A 27,114-nucleotide genomic window follows, 5' to 3' on the forward strand; every position below is an offset into this window, starting at 1 on the left:
GTGATAAAAGTAGCAAAGTGACAAGTAGTCTTCTCCAAAGCCTGGAATGAGCACTTTGAAAGCAATCAGCCCCACCAAATCAATTGCCGATTGATGAACGATGCGCATGAGCCAATCTAGCCCCCTAATTGTTTTTGGAAGTGGCCACTTAAACTACACTGCCATTTTGTCTCGGAGTGGACATTTTAGTATCTCGGCCATCTGACCGACTGTCATCTTGTCACGTTGCTAATAAAAGCATCCGAGGACAACTTGCCGGTCCCGCAAGTGGAGGCCTTAATCGGTGCCTTGCATTCCTTCAAAGTAAAAGTCCAGCTTCAACCTCACCTGGGGACTCAATATACCTCACTAAACGTGTCGGTCGAGCAAACAGCTTTTGTTTGTCAAAAATAGTGTTGTGCACAACAACTAAAAAAACAACAACAACAACAATAATCTTAAGAGCAATATTAATCATAATAATGATGAAGTCATCGCACGACAATAGAAGAAGTAAACAAAACCTCGCAGCCCTGAGAGGGTCATCAAAGTGCTTCGTCGGAAAATAGTTGAAACCTTTTTTCCTGGGTGGAGGCGTCCGCTCACGTCACACGGAAGCCGTGAAAGGAAACGAGGAAAGGAAACGAGGAACAAAGGAAAAGAATTGACACGAAATAAGGAAGTGAGGACAGGGGGGAAGGAAAGAAAGTGAGAAATAGACACAAGAATAGAAAGTGAAGAAAGCTAGTAAGGAAGTGAGATTACAAAGTCAGGGAAGGAAGGAAGGAAAGGAAATACGGAAAGACAAGAAAGTAAGGAAAGGAAGAGAATAAAGGAAGTGAATAGAAGTAAGAAAAGGAAATGAAGGTTGTAAAGAAAGTGAGGAAAGATTTAAGTTTAGCAGTTAGGATGGCAAAGAAGTAGGGAAGGAAATAAGGTAAAGACGTGAAGAAAGGAAGTGATGAATGTCATTAGCTATTTGTGGGCGGGGCCAAAATGCAAATAAAGGAAAAAATGACAGCCAAGCTTGTCCTGATTGGCTGAAGAGGAAGATGAGGAGGTGGGGCCGGTCTTCACCCGTCTTTGCATGTGTCCTACCGTGTCCTCTTGGCATGTCCCCTTCACGTGTGTTTTTTCTTCCTTTAGGGGAGGGGGGGGTGAGGTCTATCCGTCTCTGGGTTCGAGTTTGCAGGACAAGTCAAAGAGCAGATTTTGGTTGTCGATGACGTGCAGCTGCCTCACGTACGCTTTCGTCTGCAAATGGGACGGCGACGTCTCCGTATCCATGACTACCGGCAGGAACAAGCACAATTAGCTTCCTATGTACACAATCGTGTGTGTGTTTGTGCATGCGTGTTACCCAGTTGTCCGCTGCGGTATCTGCGGATGCTTCGGACCATTTCAGCCACTTTGTGCTGTGCAAAAGCAGCAATTTAGCAATCAAAAGTTGCAGTGCTTCCTTCTTGGGTGTCCTCAGTGATAAATGAAAGATTGGGATAATCGTATTTTCTTACCATTTTGTCAAAGTTGACGTGTTGGCCATGAAAGGTTTTACAACTCTCATGAAGAAAAGTCAAGTCTGCAAAAACAAAGCAGTTGTGTGATTTAGAATTGGTGTGTGTGGTTGTGTGTGTGTGAGAGTGTGTGTGCGTGCCTTTGAGCAGCAGAGGCGTGAAGGGAATGAGCGGTGGCGTAAGACTGGTGATCAGGTCTCTGTAGGACTTGTGGTTTCGAGAAGGATCCTGATGTGGGCAAAACGTCCAAATGTCAAAAGTGGGACATTGTAGTTGTTTTGTAGTTCCAAAACTAAAACTTACAGTGATGCTTTCAAATTGTTGAAACTGTTTGCGGAATTTCCCCGGAAGACCCTGACACACAAAACATGCTCATTAACTCGTCCACAGATGTTAAGTGTGGGTCGGGTTACTTGCGCTTTACCTCCCAGGTGAGCCTCAGCCTGTTGAGTGCCGGGTTGTCCAAGCCCAGCAGCACGGCCAGGAAGGACAGAAGGTCTTGCTGTTGTTTGCAGCTGAAACACACACGAAGAGGAGAAGAAAAATCTGGATGGATGGACGGACAGATGAGGGAGGGACAGATTGAGGTTGGCGATTTTTGTCTCACAGCGCAGCGATCTTGATGAACTTTCTGAGCAGCTGAATGCGTTTGGGCAGTGAGTGGCACTGCAGCATCTCCGTGGCCACCCAGTGCTGAACCTCGCTGCAGCGCTGTAGTACCAACTCCAGGTTGAGGGGGCGCCAGCGGGACTGTTCGCCGTGGAACACGTAACACACAAACTCCACCTGCAGGGAGTTCAAGTTCAGGCGGACGCTAAAGAAGGCCAAGCGTTTCGGGATCTGGCTGGCGCCGACCTCATGCACACAGGTGAAGAGCTCCCAGTCGAAGGCCACCAACTGGTTGGCCACTTCTTCGGCTGACATGTCGTGAAGTTTGCTGTCTCCGGGCGTCCAGTGGATCTCCTCGGGAAGAGGGAGCTGACGGAGCAAGAGTGACATTAAACATTTTTTGGGGGGGGGGGGGGGGGGATTCCTAAATTTGTCATGAACATTCCCGGCCTCCAGAGGGCGACAGCAGATGTTGATAATACCACATACTTTGGAGCGGGTACTGACCAGGGAGTCGAGCTCGGAGGGTTGGCAAGTAAACAAATGCGTGTTGACCCCCAGCGTGGTGAAGACGGCTTCGTCGCTTGGCCGGAACACCGCCTTCTCTGAGGGCGCACACGAGCACACGCGTCAGCCTTTTGCCGACACGCGGTGGGCCTACGCGGCGAGCTGGCAGACCTCCGGCCGACGTGACGGCCACCAGGATCAGTTTGCCGGGAAGGAGCGGGCGCTCGTCGCTGTACTGCAGCTTCTCGCGCACCAATGCCAGGATGTCGCCCACACGGCACGACAGCCGGCTTCGGATGGTTACGTAGGAGTGGTCGGGAGTGTAGACCCTGCAGAAGACTGTGTGCGGCGGACATGCCGTTAGCTTAGCGTGCTGATTAGCATGCCGCATTAAGAGCATCGACGGTGGGTGGGAATGTCATACTCTCGTCAGAGCCCCTGAACGCCTCCCTGGGCTGCAGGCAGGCGTCGATTCGCCGGAAATGGCGGAAGAGCGGTCGCACTTGCTTCCTGCGGCTCTCCTTTTCCTCGCTGCAACTGACCACATACACACAAAGTCACACTCGTCATTGTGTGTGTGTGTGTGTGTGTGTGTGTGTGTGTGAGTGCGTTTGCACGTACGAGCAGTGTAAAATTTGAGTCCAGCGTTCCAGTTTGACGACGTCGTCGACGAGGTCAGGATGTCGAGTGAGCTCCTGAAGCGCACACAAGTACAATTCCTGCAAACACACACACTCGTTGGTTGTTGGTCCAGGTGTGTAGTTGTTGTGTAGCCGTGCGGTCACCTTTGGGAATTTGTCTCCCTCCTCCTGCAGGAGTTCTCGGTATGTGTCCAGGTAGCGAAAGGCCACGCTGAGCACGGCCCGCTTCCTGCGGAGGTCGTCTGGCTCCGCCTCCCCGTACGGCCCACTCTGACCGGTCTCTCCTTGCCCCTCCCCCTCTGCTCCCGGCCTCTCTCCTGCCTCACCTGGCCCCTCCCCTACATGCAGACAAAACCTGAGCGTGGCGTCAAGGAAGCAGAAAGGCAAAACAAAATTCCTCCGTGAGCGTTTAGACGTGCGGCGATGCGTGTTTGGTCGGCGCCCCACGCACGCGCGTGCAAGCAGGCGTGTGTGCTCGCGCACAAGAAGGATACTGCTGCAGTAGAACTTGCTGAAAGGCGTCGGCCGTAAGAAAGATGGGATGAGTCAACATGAAGTCATCCAGCAACGTCTCTACACACGCACACACACAAACAAAAACATCACATTGGGACCAAATACAAAACAAGGCAGGAGCCGAAATCCAGCAGCAATCATCGATGCTCACCGTTAGCCTATGAGTACCGTTTTGCATTGTTTGTTAGCATTGAGCTAACTGGACAGTTTCATAAAGCAAAGCTATGTTGCTTAAAGTACTATTTTTTTGCTTTGTGTTTGTAGTTTTTGTGTTAACCTCAGCTTGAAGTGGTCTTCCACAGTTTGAAGGCTCTTTTGTTTGATCGCTCAAATTTTGCCAAACTGCGACTGTAGTTTTTTTTCTTCTGGCGTAGCAGCAACACACGCTCATAGGCAAGTTAGGCTTCATCAATTTAATTATTTTGGATAAATATGGTTTTGCGCGTCAACACCTCAACTCATTTGAAAACCAAATCTAAATACAAAATGTGGGTCACAAAATAAAGATGCGCTCACGTGTCATATGTGAAAGCCTAACGTACTGCAGTGGGCGTGTTATGGCAGAGCACCCCCCCCCCCCTCTCCAGATGGTTGCCATGGAGACAGTAAGAGGATGCCGAGGAAGTGACATGACCACACTGCGTGTGCGCAATGTGAAAGTGATGCGTGAATTTCACTTCTTTCCATAATTTTTGAATGCGCCGACATTTTATCCAGCCCATCAGAAATCCGCAGGAAGTTGTGGAGGCATCTTAGCAAACAAGCCCGCACATTTACTCCCACGCACCCACCATCTTGCACTCTGCGCGTGTGCAACATTCCTGTAGAAACACGCATGAGCCCACTGCATTATCATAACAGCAGCGATTATGTAAGCACGCACACGTCTCGACAAGTTTGTGGGTTAGCACCGTGACTATTTTTTCCTCTTTTGAATATTAATTCCCGTGAGGAGGAATTAATGTCTTATTAATGGTTTTCATAAATGTGACTGTGTGCAGTTCCCTCTTTTGGTTTGGATGGCGCCATAATGAAGGTGTAGGTCACCTGTGCAGTTGACCAAGCGTTTTCCCGCCACGCTGTCCAGCACGGCGAACATCAGGTTTTGGGGCGTGTCGGCATGAACGGCGGCACCGCCGCCGCCACTTTCCGCCGCCGGACTGGCTTCGGAACTCTGCTCGTCGCCGGACAAAGATGGGCTACGTGCGTCGCCGCCAGCCGAGCCGTTGAGCGACGAGCCGGCAGGAGGCCAGGGTGGGGCGTCCTCGCTGTCGGGGCTGCAATGAGTAGGTGGTGTCAAAGGTCATCATATCAGGATCTGGATTCAGAATCAGTTTTTGTAGGATTGCCACATTTTGCTGAACTTTTTGTCTTTGCCGCCGCTTTGCTGGAGTCAATTATTTGTCGCGACCCGCTTGGCTAGCTAACAGCCAATCAGAGGGATGGGTTGACTTGGATGTGTTCATGAACTGTGAAGGATGTGACTACTCGGCCACGCTGACTGTATGAAAGTCATCTTGATTTTGATTCAAGCAAGTGTCAAATAGGACTCTTTCGTACTGCGTCCCCAGCTTTCTGAAAGGGATCTGAAAACAGTTTGCAAAATCCACATTTGGGTGCTTTGTGCTCACACTTTTGATTGTTTTTTTTTCGGTTTGGCATGTCAGAAGTCCTCAAAAAATCAATGCTGCAGGTCGTTAGGTTAAAAGTGAAAGTAAATGTTTACAGCATTGTTATGAGTTACTGTAATGGCAATATTATTTCCATCATGATCATGCTGTTCTTCCGTCTATGCTCATAGTGGCTGGCATAGCAAATAAATGCTCTGATGGCTAAGGTACATCCAAGCATGGAAAAAAAAAAATGGCTCCATGCAAATCTAGTCGCTTTGTGTTCAACTATACAAGACCAGATTTCACATTGAGTTGAATCGAGGTCATTTGAACATGAGCGTCGTCCTAACGTGTTCAACTGAAGTCTTCCGTAATCCTAGCTTGGATTCATATCGCAACTTTGAATGGACTGTTTTTGCCCCCGTGGTGTGAGAGCAAGAATTGACTAATCAGCATTTCAACAGAGGCAGCATGGATGTCTTGTCGTACTATGTGCACTGATAGCGGCGGCGTGGCAACAACGCACGCATTTCAAATGTGGAATCAGAATGACGAGCTGTCATCGTTTGCAGGTGGCTTAGCCGAAGGATGTACGTGACGTCATTGTGCTCCGTACGTTGCGTAACGACGGCAGCCCCCGCAGACCCCCGGCCCCCTCCCTTCTTTCTCCTTCAAACAGCAGCTCACGCGCCCGCGCGCACGCCCAGGCCCCCTACCTGAAGAGCTCGCGGGCCTGCCCCCCCTCCGGGGAGGTCTCCCTGAAGAAGGGGACGACGCGGGACAGGCTAGCCCTCCGCCGCGACGCCGCGGTCCCCCCGCCGGTCTTGTCCGCTCCTCCTCCGCCGCCTCCCGGTCCAGCTCCCGGTCCTCCACCTCCTCCTCCACCACCTCCTCCGGCTCGGCTGAGCGCGCTCGTCTGCTTCTTTAGGAACTTCTCGAGCGGCTTCATCCCCGCCGGCATGGTGGGGGTGGACAGGACAGGACAGGACGGGACGGGACGGGTTGGGACGGGGGGCAGGCAGGCAGGTAGCGCGTCTACATCACAGGCGCGCGTCTCTCGCTCACTCGACGCTTGTCGTCGGTCGGATGCCGCAGCCTCCCTCCGTCAGCCTCCGCCCCCGCTCCAAAGCCCCCGCACGCCCCCCAGTAGCTCCGCTCTGATGACAAGTGCACGTTCGCGCGGCGCTGGCCCCTCCCCCTCCGTCTGCTGCAGTCGCGCACGCCAGAAGCAACGTCACGTCACGTTGCAGCACCAGCGTGACGCGTCATTGGCATTTGACGTCAGACACAAATAGATCTCTCGTTGAGTGATCTGAGATACGTAAGCACGTTGGCCATATTGAAGGTGGCAAGTAAGCCCACAAAAGCTGATGTAGATCTGTCCAAACTTAAAAATGTTGGATGTAAATCATGCACCGCAGTTATAATAAAATATTTGAAAACAAATAGAATCTTAAAACAATGACAAAAGAGTAGAACACACCTTTTTTTCAGTTCAAACTTTAAACAGACGTGCTTTGGTAGCAAGTCGTGGCATTTCATCACAATAACTGACTTTTAATGTGATTTTAAAAAAAAAAACTGGAAAGTGTGGAAATCAGTCCTATGTGACATGAAATACAAAAACAAAGCGTTCTGGAGTCTTTGTTTGCAATGGTCCACTTCAGTTTCCGTTTGTTGCTTTTTGTTGATGTGACGGTCAGGCGACGCGTTGCCACCATCATGGCAACTTTAGTCGTGGTTGGCGCTTTTGGGCAGCTGATTGGTCAGGATGTGCCAGCGCTCTACCTGCTGGCCTTTGTTATTCAGGCAGTCTGTCCAGTGGCGAAGGGCGTCGCCCAGCGCGTGAGCGCCCAGACACACCCCGCCTACACGGGAAGCAAACGGACATCCGTGCGGTCACTATTTGGCCTCGGCCGAGCATTTAACCTGTTAACACCCTCAAAGTCTCACCAATGAAGTCGTTGGAACGTCCCAAGTCGTAGTCCCACACCGTCACCTCCAGGGTCTTGTTGGCCAGCTCCGACAATGACATCTCGTAAAAGAACTCCTGCACAGCACACAGACACGTTGTCAGAAACACTCAGATTAATTAACGCAACTCTAATTAGTACCTCATTAAATTCTGGGTTGAGGGTCTTTTTTATCACAGCAGTTTTATGTTTGGACTTCTTGTGGATGTCAGGCTTCAGGTATCTGTCAGAAGAACCGACAACATTTCAACATGCTGATTAGCATGTGCATGCTAATTGTGCAAATAAATGGGCCCACATTTTGACGTAGGGGTCGGAGAAGCCATTGACGTCCATGGCTGCCAGGTGAGCACAGCGCTTCACGCCCACACAGAGACCCCCGCTGCCGTCCTCGTCCGGCTCGTCATCGCCACCGCAAGGCTGAGGCAAGAACTGCAGCGAGAGGAGAAGACGACCTCGTTCCTCCAGACTGTGCAGCTGCTCATTCTCCCACTAAGGACGAGAGAATGATGTCATCAGTGGATTGACCAACTGATCATCTTGAGGCACCTTTGACCCCCTTGAGCACGAAACAAATGGACAGTTTTGAAGAGATTCCGGTTGGTGAGCTAAATATTGACCACTACAAGTTGGGCTTTTACCTCTCGCAAGTAGCAGGAGATCCCTCGCAGAGCTTCACCCATGGTGCTGGGAGACGGCAGCTGCACACACACACACACACACACACACACACAAATGAGGACGTGTTGAACTGTGTATGAGTGAGCACAAGTGAGTGTGAGGGTACCGGCGGAGGATGTTCTAAGCACGTATGGAAATGTTTGGTGTGGTCTCCTTGGATTCTTTTGAGAGAAACCCGCGACTCGCCAATCAACTCGTTGTGAGTCAGCTTGTCTTCGTCACACACAGTCAGCCTGCGGGAGCCGAGATGGAAGAGTTTAAAAGTCCAAGTTGACACGTGGAGACGTGCACCCACCTGAGTGTCTTCCTGTTCATGTCTTGCTGCGTGATTCCTACGTAGGTCAGTGTCTCATTCCACACGGGATTCAGAGAGTTGCGGATGGTCTTTGTCTTCAGCTTGTTGGCCTGATGGCACATGTTAGCATCGTTAGCGTCATTTACGGCACTGCATATTTAGATCTTGGTGAATCCAATTTTTGGGGAGAAGCAGTGTTGTAGAACATTGTAGAAGGTTACGGTCTGACCTTGGAGGCGCCGGGCAACAGATGAACTTTGACGTAGGGATCAGCCAAGCCGTTAAAGTCCATCGGCTTCAGGCCCTGTGGAAGAAGGTGCCCTTTAATGGCTGCTTCGCTAAACGGGCGAAGTAGAATGGTCTCCAAATGTTTGAGGAACTCTGCCTTAAATGATCAGTTATGTTGTTATGTCAGGTTGATATAATTTTTGACATGATTATAAGTCAATGTCTTTCTTCCTGTCACGTGATCCACGTGCGTGGACTTCCTGTTTGTGTCTTACCTTGGCTCTAATCACGGTGCAATGCAGCTGACTGGTCGCCTGCTCGTACCTCAGCTCAAACTCCAGAGTTCCCAATTCCGCTGCTCACACAAAGAAATACATCCTACACTCACAACATATCAGTGTGTCAAGTTCGGTGTGGGACCATGGACACCATGTGCTAGCACAAAGGTGTCGTACGTGGTGTAAATTACCATCTGCTAGCGGCTATCTTCTAGCACATAGCTAAGCAAAGTTCTCTTGAACTTGGTTGGCCAAATCTTTGTGTATCGTTTTCGTAGTGTCGGCGCATCGTGAGTTAATGTGTTTGTTGGTGTGACCTTTGACAACCGTTCCAGTTCCTCACGTAAAAGTTGAACTGTAAAAAAATCATATGCTAACACACAGCGCCACATAGCCTGTTAGCTTAGCCGCACACACGGAATGACGGGGAGCCTCACTGCAGTCGTCGCTGTCCGAGCCGACGGTGTCCACTGATGTGCTTGCATCCCCGTCCCTCTTCAGGCCGCACGCCGTCTCGGAGGGGCCGAGACCTGACGATGACCTAGGGGAGGTGGGCGAGCGGCGGGGAAAGTAGTCCGAGATCTGGCGAATGGGGCGGATGGGGCCCGGACACACGTCAATGGCCATGTGCTCTCGGATGGAGATGCTCAGCTTCTTCTTGGTCCTCCTCGTGCTCATCCGGCCTGAAAACAAACTACCTACCTGAATTCTTTATTTCAAATGTGAGATTGATGTTCAAAACTAAATGAGATGAATGCAGATCTGTCAATCAAAACAGATCACCTGTTGATTGGTTCAGAAGTTGTCAGTCAGTTTGGTCACTGGTGGGAGTGAGACTTTGTTGTCCGCAATGAAGTCATATGACTGCTAGTGCTGGCATAACATGCCATGACGCCCATAAAAGAATTGCCCGTCTCAGATCTCATGAAAGGCTTGACTGGCTCGCTCGTATCTCGGCGACCATTCACAGCATCCTCAGATGTCTCCTTCCCCGCTCGTTTTCACACTCCCCTTTCATGATCTCCTTCGAATCCTGATTGACGGCTTTGCGTGTGCGCGTGCATGTGACATGTTGAAAGTTTTGATGCTCTTCCTGCACCTCAAGTGAGCTCCACACGGGGGCGCTTCAACGCGAGCAAGTGGAGCTGCTTAACGAGTTGCAAATGATGTTTTAAGAAATAATCAGCGCTTGCCAGAATGTCAAGTAAGTAGAGAAGAGAGCGTTTTTCACCAACGGAAAAAGTTTCTAAGGTCTTGTCGCACATTTGCCTCGATCGTCCGTCAGCAATATCACGAATGGATCACGACACATCATATCAGTACACGGATTGCAGGCGAACATGCTTATTGCGCTCGAGTGACCAGTGTGTGTGTGTGTGTGTTACCTTGTTAGGATGATCCCAATGAAGCCAAAGCAAGGAGTCCAGCTGATCAGGGTGTCAACTAACTAACTAACTAACAGGTGGCTGTTTAAGCGGACGGTGGCATCCAGCAAAGGGGAAGTCAGTGAGGGAGGGGAGCAAGCAGATGGGAGGGATGTTCACACCATTTTCATAAGCTTGTGTCCTCTTGCCACTGTTTTCTTTCCATCCTGTGAGGATGAGGAGGAGGCTCCACCTTTTATCATGATTCCCCCCCCCCCCCCCAACACACTCGCCCTCACTACAAAACCCCTATTTGCAGAGCCTTGGGGGTGTTGGAGTAAACCTCGCATCTGTCTTCCTCCTCTTCATCCTCTGTGTAATTTGTCTTTAATGATAGTTAATGATACATGTATGCATCCAACACACACACACACACACGGGAGGAGCTTCTTCCTCCCAGCCATACTGCACTAAGCTCACAATAATGCCAACACTTTTTCAGAATATACTGATACTTTACATTATGAATTAATATTATGTTTAGATGTTTATTTCAAAGACATTCCCTTGAGCTGTATCATCTTATTTTCAGGGAGTTCTGTGTGTGTATGTATGTGTGTGCGTGTGCATGTGTGTGTTGGGTGGAATCCGTGGGGAGGGAGGATGGCCTTGGTTGAATTCTCATCCTCCTTGTTCTCGCTGAACCCCCCCCACCCCCTTCCATACACCACCCATATATGGGCTGGCTGTTGCTGTGTTCCTGGGCATGAGGAGCGGGGTCAAAGATCAGATGCTGTAGGTGACTTTAATAAGAGCCCTTGCTGCCCGCAAGAGTGACACGAAGACACAAACATGGAACAAACTTCAAGTTGAGCTAGAAAAGGTAACAAAGGCCATAAAATGGAAGTCGTCTCTATCAAATGAACGATGACCAACGCCCACGTTTGCAATATCCTGACAGCAATGTGCCAGTATGAGAAAGACAAAAGTGAGGAAAATTTATGTCAGAAATTGGGTGGAATAACAGCACGTGATGATCAGTCCAGCAGAGGGCAGTGTTGTTTACATTATATTTATTGTTTGGTTTTTGTCAACAACCATTTGAAACTTTACTCCAAAATCCACCTTGTCAACACCCAAATGTTCCCCCTGCCGACACGCGCGCCATCGTTGCGGGTGGGAGGGGCTTGGGTGCTTGGTGAGGGTCACACGCAGCCGATGTCATCGTCCGGACGCACGTAGACGTCGGGACGGACAAACGTGGGCGCTCCCGTGCCATAGTCAGTGCAGGTCGTGTCCGCTTGAGCCGTCAGACGGGTCCTGGGGGGGCACAATCACGTTCAAGTTAAATACTCTTCCTCAGTGCAATAAATTCAAATGCCATCAAACCGTTTTGTTACGTGCTTCTGAATAAAAAAAAGAAAAGTCGCACTGTATTGTGAAAATGCTTTTTTCACGAGTATTCACTCGAATACTCAGCGATACCACATGTACTTTTATTAGCCTTTAAGGGGCGTGGCCTATTGAATGATGCCAGGAACTTGACCGCTTGAGAGCGTCTGGCCGTGGGAGGGAGGGAGGCAGCGTATTAAAGTAATGGGGGGGGAAAAAGCGGTCTGACCTTTGACTTTCACTCTTTGCTCTTCTTTTCGTTGTTTTGAAGTTTCTCGACTATCTTGCGTTCGTGTCCAGTCGGGTTGTGCTTGTTGGTGTTGTCACTGGCCTCCTTCTTCGAGCGGCCTTTACGCGACGCCCCCTCTGATGATGTCATCATCGCCAGCGCAACACCGAGAAAAACAACAGCAAAAACAACGTTCAACCATCCATTTTCTCCTCCATTGAACTCATCCTAGCTGCCTTTGAGTAAAAGGTGCACTGACTACCAGCCGATCGCAAGGCACACAAAAATACAACAATGGTGATCATGATAATGATGAAGATTTAGACCTGTATACTTGTCACTGAGGTTGTAGTAGTCGTACTGGTCGTAGTACTGGTCCTCGAAGTTAGTGGGCTTCAAGTTCTTGACGTCCACGTGACTCATGACTGCTGCTGTTTTCCTTTCTCTTGCAGGAAAAATAAAACAAACTGGCCGGCTGTGCTCAGGATCGCTCTCTTCTGGCGCTTGCTCTGCCTGTGTGTTTGTGTTCAGTGGCGCTTTTATGGGACGGTCCAGTTCCTCCCCCCGGGCTGCCACAAACCGCTATTTTGCTAGAAACTTCCAGGCTCCTCCTGCTATTGCATCAGTTGCGCATCTGGACTCCCTTTTCAAAAACGAGGACAAAAACAAGTAAATATGTCTGCCCAAATTTCAGCTAGACAAAGTTTTCATCACTTTGTCACATTCTTGTGTAGTATTCATAGTCCAAGTTTTTGATGACATGCATAAATCAGTCAATCAAGAGTTTTCCAATAACCCTTTTTCCCCATTTTGTTTTGCGATCGAAGGTCGAGCAGTTCAAGTCCAATAAAAAGCAATGATTATTAGTTTTATCTCGCCGCCGCCCCACAATGACCCACAAACATCCAACGAACTTATCAGCTAAAAAAACAGGACGAGGTCACTGACAACTGTATGTGTGCGTGCGCTCAGTGTTGGCGAGTCACAGCTGCATTGGCAGAGAAGCAGGTCACTCAAGATAAGATAGTTTGTACATTGCTGCCGACTTGACATTTATACTTGGTAAATAACACGCATGGAGAACGTGCTCACGTGTACAAAAAAGAATTAACACAAATCCACACGTTGGCTCCAATTAATGAATGAATGAATCTTTATTTCGAACATGACTTAAAGAATAAAAAAAAACAATAAAAACAAACAACAAAAACCAAACAATATACATCACTGTTCTTAAAGAAGGAGTCTACAAAGTCTGAGCATTCCGACTTGGACTTTTTACAACTTTTTTTTTACGTGTGGTGAGCTCAGTTCGACATGCTCGTCAGTGCGTGTTAGCGTCCAGCAGGCGGCAGTGCACCCTGCGTGTATCTGTTTCGACAGCAGGAAAAAAAAGACGAAGAAGCCGCTAAGCGGAAGTAAGGGAAAACGAAGCTAACCCGCTAACAAGCGGATAATCTTTGTAAGGTTAATTTGCAACCTTGCGTCGTTTTGATGCTTTTGTGCCAATCAAAGCAAGTGTTGGTTGATTTAATTTAATGGCATATACATGCGTACGGTTTTGTTTTATTCTGTTTCGTGGTCCTGGCGAACACGAGCCTAGCATGGGCTCCTAGCTCATTGAAGCGAATAGCTGGAAAATAACACTCGTCATTTAGAGCATATAATATAATTTTTAATATAGCCTTATTTTTTAATCAAAAGTACAAGTGTTGTTGTATGTAGTTGCAGAAGATGTCAGCAGATACTAAGATCGCTGAGCTGCTCACTGAACTCCATCAACTCATCAGACACACGCAGGTCAGCTTGCAGTTTCATTTGTGTGTTTGCGCGTCTGGCCACATGGTCAAATACGTGTACGTGTGTTTCAGGAGGAGCGGTCACGCAGCGAACACAATCTGCTCAACATCCACAAAACCCACGAAAGGATGCAAACGGAAAACAAAAGTCAGTGGGCGTCTTTGTTTCTTGGCGGTCGACACGGCAAGTTCGGCACGGGTTCGACCTGAACGTGCACTTGTTGTCCCGCAGCGTCGCCGTACTACCGCACCAAGTTGAGAGGACTTTACACCACTGCCAAGGCCGACGCGGAGGCGGAGTGTGGGTCGGTTGACTCGTGTTGTCATGGCAAGCATTGACACCTGTAAAACCATTGTCATGGTAACGCATGGCAAACACGTCACTTATTGTCACGGTGTAACATGAATGTGTAACGTCATTATGGGGACAATGAGTTGCAGTAGTAGTCGTCGTGGTAACGACTGACAATGTGGAAGGCGTTGCAACACATGACTACAAGAGTATTGCCATGTTAACCGTTGAAGTTTGTCTCGTTTTCAGGATCCTGCGTCGTGCACTGGACAAAATAGCCGAGATCAAGTCGTTATTAGAGGAGCGAAGGATCGGTGCGTACGGGCCTGCGTCCCGTCCTGTCCCCGGCGTCTGCTCACCTCATCTCACTTGTCGTCCGTTGCAGCCGCCAAGATGGCCGGAGTTTACAGCGACAGTGACCCCCCCAGGAAGACCATGCGACGTGGCGTCCTCATGACGCTTCTCCAGCAGTCGGCCATGACGCTGCCGCTCTGGATTGGCAAGCCTGGCGAGAGGTGCCGCAGCACGCTCTTTTTAGTTGACGTGCTTATTGGTGCTTTGCAGTGAAGCCCGCCTACATTCTTGAAAAGCTAACTCCAGCCTACATATCAGAACTTAGCTTATGCTTCTGTTTTTGTAATATTTCTCACAAGTGTCTGTCCATCTTTTCAGCCCGCCCCCTCTGTGTGGAGCCACGCCCGCCAGCGGTGACTATGTGGCCAAGCAGGGAGACAAGGTGGCGGCCAGGGTCAAGGCGGTGGACGGAGACGAGCAGTGGATCCTGGCAGAGGTTGTGAGCTACAGCCATGCTGCAAACAAGTGAGAGTTCACAACAATTCAAGTCTGTGTTGTTCTCCATCTAGTGGTCAACACTGATATTACAACTAATAAACTGCAAAACACTTTTTTTGTGGTGACTCCACTTTGACATTCATGATTAAACAAGTGCATGCTCTCTGCTCATACAATTATGAACAAGCCAAACCACACTCACCACTTGTAACCTGTCAGGTACGAGGTGGATGACATCGATGAAGAGGGCAAAGAGTGAGTATGTCACCCACAGGAAATTTGTCAGCCACGCTGGTGGGAACTGATGTCACTTCCTGTGTGCGCTTGCATCAGGCGACACACTCTGAGCAGGCGTCGCATCATCCCGCTGCCGCAATGGAAGGCCAACCCAGAGACGGACCCCGAGGCGCTTTTCAGCAAAGACCAGCTGGTGCTCGCCCTTTACCCACAGACCACCTGCTTCTACCGCGCCCTCATACACGCCCCGCCGCACAGGGTCAGTCGCGCACACGCACGGGCACACGCGCACACAGGCTACGTGACCCTTGCAGGTCAACTTGGGTCAACCGTTGGCTCTTTCAGTACTTTTCGCTGAAAGCTCAAATTTACCACAGGTGATCCGGGATGATGATTTTAAAATGATTGTTGTGTTTGCTTTGCCACTGTGGTGTGCAGCCCCAGGACGACTACTCGGTGCTGTTCGAAGACACGTCGTACGCCGACGGGTACTCACCGCCTCTCAACGTGGCTCAACGTTACGTGGTAGCCTGCAAGGAGAACAAGAAGAAGTAAAAGCAAACCAAAGTGCGCAAGACATCGTTGCACATCACCTTTGCCTCAAACGACACCTAGTGGCAAAGCAAGGAAGTGCATTCTGTCAAAGGAATAATTTGGGTTTTTTTTTTAACTTGCAAGGAAATATGTCATTAATATTAACTGTAAATAGTAAAATATGTGTGAAACTGTTTTTAAACATTAAAAGATACCAAATGAGCCATGTATTTGTTAATGAGCACATAATATAAGCATCACACAACTGATTGTCGTGAACCCCATTTTAGTGCACGGATGTCCATGCACTTCTTAAAAGTCTTATCTCACAATTTGGTCAATTTAGTCGTAGTATTTAAATATCTGAGTATTTAAATATCACACCACTCGTACGAGTGGGTGCTATTTTTACAAAAGCACAAGTAAGCGGGATATTTTCGCAACGGCGGATTGCACTGAAGGCAGCACGGCGCAAGTCCGTAAATGCATCAATGACGTGTACGCTAGTGATGTGCATTCCAGTTCTTTTAGGTGAACTGATAGAATCGGTTCACTCAAAAGATTCGTTCAAACGAATCGTTCAATAATAATAATAATAATAATAATAATAAGTACATCTCAAACCAGCAATCTAATGTGAAACTGCAGTCGATATATTGGATAACAATATTTAGGCATCTATATGCATACATGTTATGTAAAACCTACTATAAGTAAATCGTAAATCTACATCCGTTGATGCACAGGAAGGCAGTTCACTCATTGACTCCTTTCGCGAACGGGAAAGCCAGGATTCGTTCCCTCACTGATCCATTCTCGCGGTGAACTGGAAATGCGAATCACGACTCGTTCGTGAACGTCACTGACTCGTAAAGTCCCTCCTCCATCTAACGCTCGCTGGCGCTGATGATTGGCTGATTTTCTTCTTCGTTTTGTTTTACGGCGAGGTAGCACCAGCTTCAATGGGCATTACTGGTTAGTTATATATGAAAGGGGAAAAAAGAACGAAGTCTCGTTCACTGCAAAGATTCGTTCTTTTTAAACGAATCGTTCACTCACGAGCCAACACTAGTGTACGCGATAAAACACAAGATGGCGGAATCAGTGAGTTTGTCTCTCTTGTTGTTTGATTATTAAGCAGAAATCACTAGATAGACTCTAGAAACTGTTCTTGACATTACAGTGCTCTGTGTTTGATTAGAGCATACGCATAGCTTTGATGTCAAAGTGATGTAAAAAGTCAAAGTAGCATGTACCTAGCCCAAGATAACTTCACAAGCCCTCAGCTTCACTTCAAAACATGCGCAAATAAACAATTATTATTCTCCCATGTAAGTGACCCACGGCATTGGAGTCGATATGTTTTGTTTTGCAATTTAGAGCTGTAGTTTCAAATTCTGACCATTCAAAACTTAAACCGTAATCTGGGCTATTAAAGGACAAGTTTTCAGTTTTTCCCCATTGCGTTGCGATCTCCAAAGATCCAAGCTTCAAAAGTCAAAGTCAAAGTTTGCTTTATTGTCAATCTCTCCACATGACACACAAAGAAATCGAAATTACGTTTCCACTATCCTACGGTGACAAGACATATAGCACACGATATACATACAAGTAAACAACACAAACTAAAAACAAGAAGGCACAAACAATGAATAATAAGAGTGATGAATAAATGATAAATAAACAAATAACACAATAAATAAGAGGAGCAAAACGGAGCAAGTGTGCACACAGCAGACAGTCAGAAAATAGCGCAAAAGTACAGGACGCTACGCAGAAGGGGGGAGAGAGTTCAGGATCTTAACAGCCTGGAGTATGAAGCTGTTGGTGAGTCTGGTGGTGCGGGAGATCGAAAGAGTGAGCGGGGTGACTCACATCACTCACAATCGTAGTCGCCTTGCAGGTGAGATGGGAGGTGACCCCTAACCCAAGATTTCAGACAGTTTATACGCAATGAGAACACTAATCTGCAAAAGAAAATGTCCCTTATTACCCCAAATTATCCTCTAGGTTTATGACAGTAAATCGATATATTTTTTAATCATCAAGACCAATATCATTGAAGCACGAAGAAAATAGTGTTAAAAAATTGTTTAAGAAAGTATTTGTATTTTCTATTTGATATATCATCTGGGATCAAAGCGCATGATTTTCCTGCCAATGATGTCACAGCACGCTAGCAGTTGATAGCGTGTGGCAGTAGGTGACTAATAAGAAAATGCCATTTCCTTCCTGTCATGTGGCGTCTCCGTCAGCCAGCTCTCTGATGAGGACTCGGCAGTGGCGGTCAAGCCGGCGCCCAAACGCCGTCGCATCTTGGACTCTGCGACCATTGTCCCCGTGCCCATCTACTCTAAAAAGGTCAGTTCAAATGATAAATAATAAAAGGCACTGCAATGTCTTTAATTCACATTTTATTGTATACAGTCTGAATGGAAATACACGTCAATAGTTCAGGCCAGCAGTGCAATGATGCCACTGAATGTTTGACTGTCTTGAAGGTGAACAGCAGCCTGCTACTGAAGATTCCAGTCTTGACGGAATATGAAAGACCAGGTCGGAGGGGGCCAGGAAGATGTTGCTTCTGCCAATGACGAATTTCAACACCACTTTTGCTCTTTTTGTCCGCAGACAACAGCGATGTGGACAAACTGTGGTCGCCGACGGCGGGTCAGAAAGAGCTCAGTCTCACCATCAGCGACTCTGATGACGAACAGGAAGTGTAGGTGCACACCAGGAAGTACTGCGTGCACATACGCACACACAAAGTTCATCATATGTGTGTGTGTGTGTGTCAGAAAGGAAGAAAGTCCCTTGCCGTCTTCTCCCCCTTCCCCAGCAGACATTCCCTTCCAGAAACGGTCGCGACATTCAAAGAAAAAGATAAAGTGAGTGACCTTGCATATGTACGGCTGCAAGACGCGGCACATTATTAGCACTTTGCTACTTTGTTGCGCAACATCAATAAAACCATGGCATGTGTGTGCACGTGTCAGCGAGGTGGACAGGAAGCTGCGTGCCGTGAACGCCGTCTTCTCCCCCAATGGTGTATCCACTAGGGGACGGCGACGTGACCTTCCACAGCAGGATGCTGACGACGTGATGATCATGACGGAGACTGGGCTGCAGTCATGTGACCAACAGGTGCTGAAGGTGCGATGTCGCACTGATGTCTACAAGTTGCCCGTCACGACGGTACGTGCGCACACGCGCCGCATGTGTTCAATCACTTTAGTCAAGTCAATCAACAATCAGTCATCAATCAATCAATTATTCAACCTTCATAAAAGTAGACTGATAGTTTTGACAGACTTTTGCCAACATCTGCTTGTGCGTCAAAATGTCCCCCGCGGTGCACCCCAGAGCACATCGGTGGGCCAGATGCTGAATCAGTTGGCGGACATCTTGGGCGTGCCAGCCTTCCGCCTGCGGCTGCTGAGGGGGGAGGCGGAGCTTTCTTCCGAGGCCAATGTGGGCGACTTGGGCCTGCACATTGCTGACATCTTGGGTGAGTCAAATGACAAGCACAAGTCTTTTGTCAAACCTCTCCAATGCCAGCCTGTCATGTATTAATGTTTGTTGTGTCTAGAATGCGTCGTCATGGCGACGGATGAGAGCCCGTTCATCACGGTGCGTCTGCAGGGCAATGACCGAGATTCCACGCGGGAGTTCTCCGTGCACAAAGTTTGTAACCGCCGCCACTTCCTACCACTCTCGTTCACTTGTATAACGGCTAATGGGTGTCGTAGGAGGCGGCGCTTGGCGGCATTTTCTCGCAGTACGTGTCTGCGCTCCCCGACGCCACCAAGCAGAAAGTCAAGTTTCACTTTGACGGCTGCAAGGTGACAGAGGGACAGACGCCGGCGCAGCTGGACATGGAGGACGGAGACATCATCGAGGTGTGGACGTGATGCCGACACAAAAGCACTGCCACCTTCTTTTGTCAATGCTGGGAAAACAAAATCACTGTATTTTTAAGAACATTTTGTTTGTATTCTGGATGACATTAAAGACATTTTTTGGTTAATTGTTGCCTCTTGTAAAAAAAATATGCGCATGTTGGGGAGTTGTTCATAGAGAGCAAAACAATATTATATTTAAAGCAAAGGCAAGGATTGTTTATTTACACAAACATTTGGTTATCAACTTAGTCGATGACGAAAGGTTCAAAACGTCAACTTGTTTGGGTCACGTGGGCCAATTTTGCCTCAGCTGTCAGATGCGAACACGTGACGGACCGTCACGTGAGCTATGGACCGGAAGTTGACGGTAAAGCATCATGGCGGCAGCAACCAAAAGTAATTCGTGAGATTTTCCTTTCGCCACAAACCTTTCTCGCCGGGCGACAAGAAGAAAGCAACAAAAACATGTTTAACAGCCTCGGGGAGATTAAGTCCGAAGTGGACGAAAGCGTCTGAGTCGTCGCATTTGGAGGTAAATACAAGTTTCTCAAATACCCCCCCCCCTTGTTTATTTTGGGCTTTCCGATGGCGCAATAGCAACACATTAGAACTTATGTCGACATGATCAACATTAAGATCAGGCGCTCGTCTATAATAATAATTATTTTAATTTTGTTTTGGTGTTTATCGGATTCGCTCGTATCTGGCGCCAGTGACGTCACACGTATTTGATTTGTTAATTGCAAATTCTTACGTGCTTACAAGCACTGAATTAATTATCTTACACTTAGTAACAGTTGGTGACATAGTTGAGGGCAAAAGGGCCAAGAATTCCTTTGGAAATTCTATCTATAAATGTGATTTAATGACTGCATCTGCGATCAATTTATACATGATGATCCGGGGGGAAAAAAGAAAAATAAATAAGTCTTGTTGATGAGCGAATGATTGCCCGTTAAAGTTGTCCAGTCACATGCTTTCAGTCCCGAAAGAAACGCGTCCAAACGTTCCTCCAAGACACGCCCATCTCTAATGCAACTCGTGACTTTGCTTCTTCAAGACGCTGCGCCGTCAGGCCACTTGATTAGGTACACTTGCTTCAAACATGCATCATATGCAAATCTACTTGTAGGTCCATATACTAGTACACTGTGTGTCCTCACTAGTAAAGCCTTTCTGCACATCAGTATAATGACAAACTACCGAGTCATGTGACTCTATTACTGGTGAGGACAAAGAGGATACTAGTACATAACCTAAAGCTGGATTTGCTTGATGTGGCTGTAGCTAATTGCATGAGCTCTCTGTCATTGCCCCCAGCGGCCGCCATGTCCGCGGACGCGCCTGCATCGGACGCAGCGCCGTTTTTGTCTGACGACAGCGAGGTGGCATCAGCGGAGGAGGAGGAAGTGGAAGTGCAGCGTCGGGATGCGGTGCAGAATGAGGAGCTTAGCGGCGTGACGCCAGTGCGTGCTGTGCTGACCGTCCTGATCCTGTGCTACGTTAACCTGCTCAACTACATGGATAGATTCACCATCGCAGGTACAAGCGTGCACACGTAAAAGTGCGCACGACTGGTTGCACGCTGATGATGTCATATGCCCGGCAGGTGTGCTTCCCGACATTGAGCGTTATTTTGGAATCGATGACAGCAAATCGGGTCTGCTCCAGACAGGTGAGAGCACGTCCGACGTAGTGTACGAGGATGCCGCCGTCAGCGCTCAACTGGACGTGGATCATGTTGGATGTGGCAGAGTAGGACCATCGCTGAAAAGGGGGCGGGCGATTTGCCTCCTGAAGTTGTTGCCACATCCAACATGGTCGCTATGTCGACGCAAGATTGAGCGCTGTACGAAAGGCGGCGGATGTGGGCGGTGACCTCACTCCCTGCTCCCTCTGGTTTCCAGTCTTCATCTGCAGTTACATGTTCCTGGCGCCGCTCTTCGGTTACCTGGGCGACCGCTACAACCGCAAGTTGATCATGAGCGTCGGCATCACTTTCTGGTCCGTTGTCACGCTGGCCAGCTCCTACACGCCCAAGGAGGTCAGCGGCAACCTTCGCAAACTTGCCATTTGTCCTCCTCCGCTCAATGGGCGAGTTGGCTTGTGCGGGCAGTGACGACGAGCGCCTGTGTTGTCTTTTGCTTTCAGCACTTCTGGGCACTGCTGCTGACACGAGGCTTGGTGGGCGTAGGCGAGGCCAGTTACTCCACCATTGCGCCCACCATCATCGCCGACCTCTACGTCAAGGACCGCCGCACAAACATGCTGTCTGTCTTCTACTTTGCCATTCCTGTTGGCAGGTAGGAGCGCCGCCGGCGCCCACGTGCGCCTTCATTTCCGCCAGTGAGATCTTCTTGCTTTCTCCCCAGTGGCCTGGGCTACATCGTGGGCTCCCAAGTCAGCAACGTGGCCAAGGACTGGCACTGGGCTCTGAGGGTTCGTCCGTCTCTGTGCGTCCGTGTCCGTGCATGTGCTTGTTGTCTAAGTTGTCTGGCTTTATCCCAGGTGACGCCAGGGTTGGGTCTGGTGGCCGTGCTGCTTCTGGTCCTGGTGGTGCAGGAGCCCAAACGCGGTGCCGTAGAAGCTCGGCCCGAACATCAGCTTCATCACAGCAGCTGGACAGACGACCTGCGAGCGCTGAGCAGGAAGTAGGCGCACCGGCCGGCTGGGCTCGCCCGTTCGCTAAATACTAACCTGATGCGCTCTCTATATTTGTGGTGGTTCACTTGTAGCCCAAGCTTCGTGCTGTCCACGTTGGGCTTCACGGCCGTGGCCTTTGTTACGGGCTCCCTGGCGCTGTGGGCGCCCACCTTCCTGTTCAGGGCGGCCATGTTTACGGGTGAACGCGCGCCCTGCCAGGAAGCGCACTGCTCATCCTCGGACAGGTAAGCCCGGGGGAGGGAGGGGAGGGGATGCCGCTCGGAATTGAGACGTAACGTTAACAACAGTTTTTACACCTTTTCTTTTTTTTTCTGGACTGGCGACTGGCCCATCTGTCTCATAACTTTGGTGACTTTGTGCCTGCAGTCTGATTTTCGGCGCCATCACATGCGTGACTGGCGTGCTGGGTGTGGCCAGCGGAGTCCAAATCAGTCGTCGGCTCCGAAGCCGAACGCCGCGCGCTGACCCGCTGGTATGTGCTGCCGGCCTGCTGCTCTCGGCGCCCTTCCTCTACCTCGCTGTGGTCTGTGCCCAAGCCAGCACCATCGCCACTTATGTGAGTAGAGCGTTGCCACCTCTGCCACTTGTCATCCGGCACTCGCCACTGGTTTGTTATTTGGAATGAAGACAACCTTGTGTTGTGCGCAGGTGTTTATTTTCCTGGGGGAGACCTTCCTGTCCATGAACTGGGCTATCGTGGCCGACATTCTGCTGGTCAGTGCCGTGACGTGACGCACGTTTGCTCTCTTCTCCCTCCTTATTCTTCTACTTACATGCTTGTGGTTCTTTTTTTGTTGTTGTTGTTAGTACGTGGTGGTTCCCACGCGGCGCTCCACCGCCGAGGCATTTCAGATCGTCATCTCGCATCTTCTTGGAGACGCCGGAAGTCCTTATCTCATCGGAGTGGTACGCGTGCGCACCATCTTGTCGCACGCGATTCATTTTTTATCTTCCAGTTGTCGATTGTGTGATTATCCATCGCCGTTGTTCTCTTTCAGGTGTCGGACTCCTTGAGGAAACGGGATTCCTTCCTGTGGCAGTTTCGCTCGCTTCAACTTTCTTTGCTGCTGTGCGCCTTCGTGGCCGTCGGGGGCGGAGCCTTCTTCCTGGCCACCGCCCTCTTCATCGAGCAAGATCGCCAGCGAGCAGAGAACTTTACCCCCGCAGGTGATCCAGCACCCTTGCTCACGCACAGCACATCACGTGACGGTGGCAATATGATGTGACTCGGTGTGTCCGCAGATGACGGACCCATCCGGGTGCCCAAAAGTGGGCGATCCACTCTGGTTCCAGTGTCCAGCGTTCTGATTTGACGGCCTGCCAGCCGTCTTTTCCCAGTGGGAGGGAGCAGCCGCTGATATTTTTATCACTTTTTTTTTTATTTGAGACGAGTCCAGCAGCGAACTCTAATGACTCCATATCTCCAGAAAAAGGGTTTTTTTTTATAAGAAAAGACCACTTTTAGGATACTCAACTGTTTGTGCGGTCTTTTAGGATACTAGTGTTGACCTTTCTTAACTTGCTATGTGTCCGCTTTTGTTAAGGTGTTCAACTTTCTGCTCTTGTAGTTATCGGCGTTTGTCAGACATTTTCCCACCTGCGGCCTCGGTGGCTGCCCGCTTTGCTAACTGGCTTCCTAGATCAACCGAATAAACCAAGATAAGTTGTTTACTCCTTCATTTATGTCACTTCACACTGAGACTGCATCTAGTCGCTGGTTATCTTTTAGGTGCTTGCTAATCATCCAGTACTTGCTAACCAACTCGTAGTTTGCAAACCAGATTTTCTACTACTTATCTTATAGTCAACGTTTCGGCATATGTCTACTCGCGTCCCCAAAGTTACTATATTTTCTAATCGTCCTCTCCTTTTCTCGTTGTCCTCTCAACATCCAAGAAGTCTGACTTCCTGGTGATTGCCGTCCCCAGTTGTGCTCGGCTCTGGTTGTCATCTTGTCTTAATCTTGTTACGTAGTCATCTGCTTGACTCAGACAAATCCAGGTGGTTCAGTGTGGGTTTAGTTAGTTGTAGCTCCGCCCTCTTCCCCCCCAATCACCTCGATGTGGTTTCCTGTTCATCGGTGTGAAGATCTTCTTCAATCGCGGCAGAGGAGCCCACTTTGAGCGCGTGCGGCGTTGAAAGCGGCGGGCGATTGGCCGAGAGGAGCAGGAAGGGGGCGGGACCAAGTCGTTGCTAGACGAGCCCGCGTCGGCGGCGAGGAGCCCGAAACGGCTGACCGGCCCAGATCTACTCACACAGTGACCGCCGTTGCTGAGGCGACGTCACTGCGTCGTTTTTCCACGCGTGCACCTGGCTGACGGGAAGTCCTCCGGTTCGCCTTCATCCTGTCATTGACGCTTCTTTCTCTGTACCTCGCACGCCCTTCATACAAGATGGCTGCCTGACATGCGCTGAAAACATTCGACAGTCAAAAAGGTTTCACCTTTTCGTCTTCTTCTGCATCATCTTTATTTTGTTCTACTTGGTCTTATGTCTTCTCCTTAGCCTCGTCTTTGTCCATCTACTTCATCATCTTTAACTCAATTCGTCATTTTTATCATCATCTGCTTTGACATCATCTTCATCCTCACTGTTTTCTCCTTTGTTCACAAGGACACAAAGTTCGGCGGCAGCGGCGCTGCGACTTCCTGAGTGTGGCGTGTCGGCCATGTTGTCTTCCTTTGACGTGAGTTGTGGGTGACCCGTTTTTGCTCGGCCCCCTTTTTGACTGGCGTTGTGGTTACATCCTTAGGTCGCATCTCTGCTCCTACCCGCACTGGTGTCGGCCGCCGTGATGGCGTGCGGCGTCGCCCTGGCGTTGGCGTGTCTGCACTGCAGGGACAATGGACCACCCGGTTCGCATGATGTCACTTCTTGTCACCTTCTGTCATCAATGTGTTCAACTGAACTGTTTTTATTTTCTGTTTTGGTGTTGTCAGTTTCCATTCGGGAAGCGAGCTACACCAGCGAGTACATCCCGTGAGTTGAACGCCTTGGTGCGACCGATCACAATGCGACCAATCACTTTCGAGTCAAACGATATTTTCTGGCCCTCACACGCAGGTCCACTCAATTCACACTCAATTTTTGTCTCTCACGCACAGGTCCTCTCAATTCACACTGGTCCATCCACGTAAGTTGTTTAGCTCCAGAAGCTTACGTTTATGGCTAAAGCTAACAAGTTAAATTAGATGAGGCCTCAAGCAAGAAGTATTGAAACCTGCTCAGACAAGGAAGTGAAACATGTAAGAGGACCAATTGAAATCCATTTTCTGGATGAACGAGGACATCCACAGCCATCTGACAACTGTTTATCGCTAAAACTAAATTTGTCAGAAACTAAATGTCTATGTTGCATTTTGAAGCAAGTTTGTGGCTGAAGCAGATATGGCAGACGCTAAAAATGACAAATTAAAAGCGAACGCATTTGAAGCAAATGTTTGTGGAGGCGAACAAAGGAAGCTTTTATCAGCACAAACGTTTACTGATTTGCAGATCATTCGACGACTCGCCCGACTTCTGGCCTGCTGTCACCTTTGTGAGTTGCGGCACATTCTGGACTTTCGTGTCTCTTCTTATCTGTCATGTTCCTCATCACATCTTTAATGACATTCTTCTCATGGTTGATTTTCACATCTTTCATGTTCCAAGCATTCCCGCTTTGCATGTTGGAAGTCAGCGCAGCGGAAGATCTGACAGAGAGCTCACAGAAAGCGGTGAGATGAAAAGATGTTCCACCAACAAGTTGAAGGACTCTTTTTTTAATCCTGGTCGTCTTCTTTCTGCAGAAAGTAACCACAGCTACCAGAACTCCCACGATGGTGAGCCTTCAAATACCTTCACGCGCTTGTTCTGATTCTGGTTTTCCTTCATGTTCGGGTTTTTGTACTTCTACTATTTCTTCAGTTAGTGTTTTTTTAGGCTTTGGGTTCTTCTTCTACATCTTTGCTTAACTCTATCTCTGGTCTGAGGAACTGAAAAAGACAAAATGCTGGCCCTGTAGTGGAGGTTCCGCACTTTGAGTTATGTGAGTGGAAACATAAGAATTGTTATCCAAAGAGAAATGCATGATTTTTTTGTTTGTCGTTTGTTTCCACAGAACGAGACTCTTCCGCTGGAGATTACATGTAAGTTCTCCAGGTGGTTGGCATCACAGTGCCTGCCATGTCCTGTTTGATCTTGTCCTTGTTGTCGGTCTTGCAGAATCGTGTTGCCAGGAGACGAGGCTCCTGCTGCCAATCTTAGCGGCGCCTCCACGCCGAGCTCAGGTAGCATCCGACGCACTTGCCGGCTTTTCTCGGTAGTGGTCATTTAAAAATGAACACCACGTCTTTGTTGCAGGCGAACTGCACAGCTACGAGAACGTCCAATGTAAGCACCCGCAAAGATCACCAACCTACGTGTGTTACTGCTGACTTCCTGTCTTAGAGCCTGTGTGTTTAACTGTCTCTCCTCAGCTCACACAGGCTACCTGAACTTGATTGAAGGTAAATTGGGTAAATTGATCGTCATCGTCGTCAATCTGATTGGCAAGCAGGAAGTGGAACCCTGTCAGGAAGGTGGGCAGCGCCCTTGCTGCCTCCTCCCTGATGGATTGATGCCTACTTTCAGGTGAGACGCCAACGTTGGTGTCTCAAAGTGATGAAGACGACGACGAGGACAGCGACGACGTCGAGGGGAAGTACGTCAATCAAGCCAGCGTAAGTGAAGATAAGCTTCAGATTCCCAATTGGATGTCTTGTCAATCACGCGTGGCGAGCATCAGATGAGTTACTCTGTCTTGCAGGGGATGTCATCTAGCCCGCTGCATGATGGGATGTAAAGAGGAATGGAGCGTGACTAATGTCAATGTCGTTTTGTTTTTTCTAATTTTTTTGTTGAACTGACGACTCCTGAGAATGTTTTCATCCACACTAGTGTTTTTCAATGTAATTAAAGTTGACAAAAATCATTTCCTGTGCTCATTGGCGTTACAAGCAAATATATATAATAAGGATTTATATTCTTATATTTAATATAAGAATGCTCATGTTGGGGTGGAAGTGCTGCTCCTGCTCCGAAGCACAAGGTGGCAG

The 27,114-nt window shown here is 48.9% G+C and overlaps 7 protein-coding genes across 14 annotated transcripts; 4 read left to right on the top strand and 3 right to left on the bottom strand.

The window, feature by feature from the left end:
* Positions 1-432: 432 nt before the first annotated feature.
* Positions 433-6,518, bottom strand: rapgefl1 (Rap guanine nucleotide exchange factor (GEF)-like 1). Its single transcript, XM_061303487.1, has 16 exons — positions 6,096-6,518; positions 4,814-5,043; positions 3,745-3,823; positions 3,395-3,605; positions 3,231-3,328; positions 3,034-3,146; positions 2,781-2,948; positions 2,610-2,707; positions 2,349-2,471; positions 2,101-2,279; positions 1,918-2,008; positions 1,797-1,847; positions 1,634-1,721; positions 1,494-1,558; positions 1,340-1,394; positions 433-1,268 (listed from the first exon to the last, which is right to left on the bottom strand). The coding sequence occupies exons 1-16, from the start codon at positions 6,338-6,340 to the stop codon at positions 1,144-1,146; spliced, it is 2,019 nt and encodes a 672-aa protein (XP_061159471.1). The 5' UTR covers positions 6,341-6,518; the 3' UTR covers positions 433-1,143.
* A 440-nt stretch (positions 6,519-6,958) lies between these two features.
* Positions 6,959-10,410, bottom strand: doc2a (double C2-like domains, alpha). The gene is made up of 11 exons (XM_061304058.1): positions 10,220-10,410; positions 9,272-9,517; positions 8,832-8,911; positions 8,558-8,632; positions 8,329-8,438; positions 8,140-8,266; positions 7,994-8,053; positions 7,651-7,844; positions 7,494-7,575; positions 7,333-7,429; positions 6,959-7,247 (listed from the first exon to the last, which is right to left on the bottom strand). The coding sequence occupies exons 2-11, from the start codon at positions 9,510-9,512 to the stop codon at positions 7,111-7,113; spliced, it is 1,203 nt and encodes a 400-aa protein (XP_061160042.1). The 5' UTR covers positions 9,513-9,517; positions 10,220-10,410; the 3' UTR covers positions 6,959-7,110.
* Positions 10,411-10,984: 574 nt separating this feature from the next.
* Positions 10,985-12,357, bottom strand: nupr1b (nuclear protein 1b). Its single transcript, XM_061304059.1, has 3 exons — positions 12,146-12,357; positions 11,820-11,956; positions 10,985-11,518 (listed from the first exon to the last, which is right to left on the bottom strand). Exons 1-2 carry the CDS (start codon positions 12,240-12,242, stop codon positions 11,829-11,831), a joined length of 225 nt encoding a protein of 74 aa, XP_061160043.1. The 5' UTR covers positions 12,243-12,357; the 3' UTR covers positions 10,985-11,518; positions 11,820-11,828.
* An 810-nt stretch (positions 12,358-13,167) lies between these two features.
* On the top strand, positions 13,168-15,695 carry sgf29 (SAGA complex associated factor 29). Of its 3 annotated transcripts, none has more exons than XM_061304085.1 (10): positions 13,168-13,237; positions 13,545-13,619; positions 13,691-13,766; positions 13,851-13,923; positions 14,160-14,224; positions 14,296-14,425; positions 14,583-14,729; positions 14,922-14,957; positions 15,036-15,198; positions 15,378-15,695. In XM_061304085.1, the coding sequence occupies exons 2-10, from the start codon at positions 13,554-13,556 to the stop codon at positions 15,492-15,494; spliced, it is 873 nt and encodes a 290-aa protein (XP_061160069.1). In that variant the 5' UTR covers positions 13,168-13,237; positions 13,545-13,553; the 3' UTR covers positions 15,495-15,695. The 3 variants fall into 3 exon arrangements, with proteins under 3 accessions (XP_061160069.1, XP_061160068.1, XP_061160067.1); XM_061304084.1 differs by having other exon boundaries at positions 13,196-13,281; XM_061304083.1 differs by having other exon boundaries at positions 13,199-13,619.
* A 726-nt stretch (positions 15,696-16,421) lies between these two features.
* Positions 16,422-19,500, top strand: nfatc2ip (nuclear factor of activated T cells 2 interacting protein). Its single transcript, XM_061304087.1, has 9 exons — positions 16,422-16,577; positions 17,733-17,834; positions 17,975-18,029; positions 18,105-18,195; positions 18,272-18,361; positions 18,470-18,668; positions 18,837-18,981; positions 19,063-19,157; positions 19,223-19,500. Exons 1-9 carry the CDS (start codon positions 16,566-16,568, stop codon positions 19,382-19,384), a joined length of 951 nt encoding a protein of 316 aa, XP_061160071.1. The 5' UTR covers positions 16,422-16,565; the 3' UTR covers positions 19,385-19,500.
* Positions 19,501-19,707: 207 nt separating this feature from the next.
* spns1 (SPNS lysolipid transporter 1, lysophospholipid) lies at positions 19,708-23,710 on the top strand. Of its 4 annotated transcripts, none has more exons than XM_061303102.1 (14): positions 19,708-19,907; positions 20,345-20,463; positions 20,696-20,917; positions 20,985-21,050; positions 21,283-21,419; positions 21,527-21,678; positions 21,748-21,814; positions 21,884-22,026; positions 22,111-22,263; positions 22,406-22,595; positions 22,688-22,753; positions 22,847-22,945; positions 23,038-23,206; positions 23,282-23,710. In XM_061303102.1, exons 3-14 carry the CDS (start codon positions 20,704-20,706, stop codon positions 23,350-23,352), a joined length of 1,527 nt encoding a protein of 508 aa, XP_061159086.1. In that variant the 5' UTR covers positions 19,708-19,907; positions 20,345-20,463; positions 20,696-20,703; the 3' UTR covers positions 23,353-23,710. The 4 variants fall into 4 exon arrangements, with proteins under 4 accessions (XP_061159086.1, XP_061159085.1, XP_061159087.1 ...); XM_061303101.1 differs by having other exon boundaries at positions 20,359-20,463; XM_061303103.1 differs by having other exon boundaries at positions 20,436-20,463.
* Positions 23,711-23,856: 146 nt separating this feature from the next.
* LOC133170306 (uncharacterized) lies at positions 23,857-26,990 on the top strand. Of its 3 annotated transcripts, XM_061303109.1 has the most exons (14): positions 23,857-24,475; positions 24,653-24,725; positions 24,792-24,894; positions 24,979-25,018; positions 25,144-25,172; positions 25,535-25,577; positions 25,691-25,755; positions 25,828-25,860; positions 26,139-26,166; positions 26,243-26,307; positions 26,381-26,410; positions 26,497-26,535; positions 26,651-26,739; positions 26,826-26,990. In XM_061303109.1, the coding sequence occupies exons 2-14, from the start codon at positions 24,708-24,710 to the stop codon at positions 26,859-26,861; spliced, it is 618 nt and encodes a 205-aa protein (XP_061159093.1). In that variant the 5' UTR covers positions 23,857-24,475; positions 24,653-24,707; the 3' UTR covers positions 26,862-26,990. The 3 variants fall into 3 exon arrangements, 2 of the variants coding, with proteins under 2 accessions (XP_061159093.1, XP_061159095.1); XR_009718548.1 differs by having other exon boundaries at positions 23,857-24,725; positions 26,497-26,526; positions 26,595-26,739; positions 26,826-26,886; XM_061303111.1 differs by having other exon boundaries at positions 23,857-24,725; positions 26,497-26,526.
* Positions 26,991-27,114: the final 124 nt, after the last annotated feature.

This window comes from Syngnathus typhle, linkage group LG17 (assembly GCF_033458585.1).
Source record: "Syngnathus typhle isolate RoL2023-S1 ecotype Sweden linkage group LG17, RoL_Styp_1.0, whole genome shotgun sequence".
In the NCBI taxonomy this organism is placed as follows: domain Eukaryota; kingdom Metazoa; phylum Chordata; class Actinopteri; order Syngnathiformes; family Syngnathidae; genus Syngnathus; species Syngnathus typhle.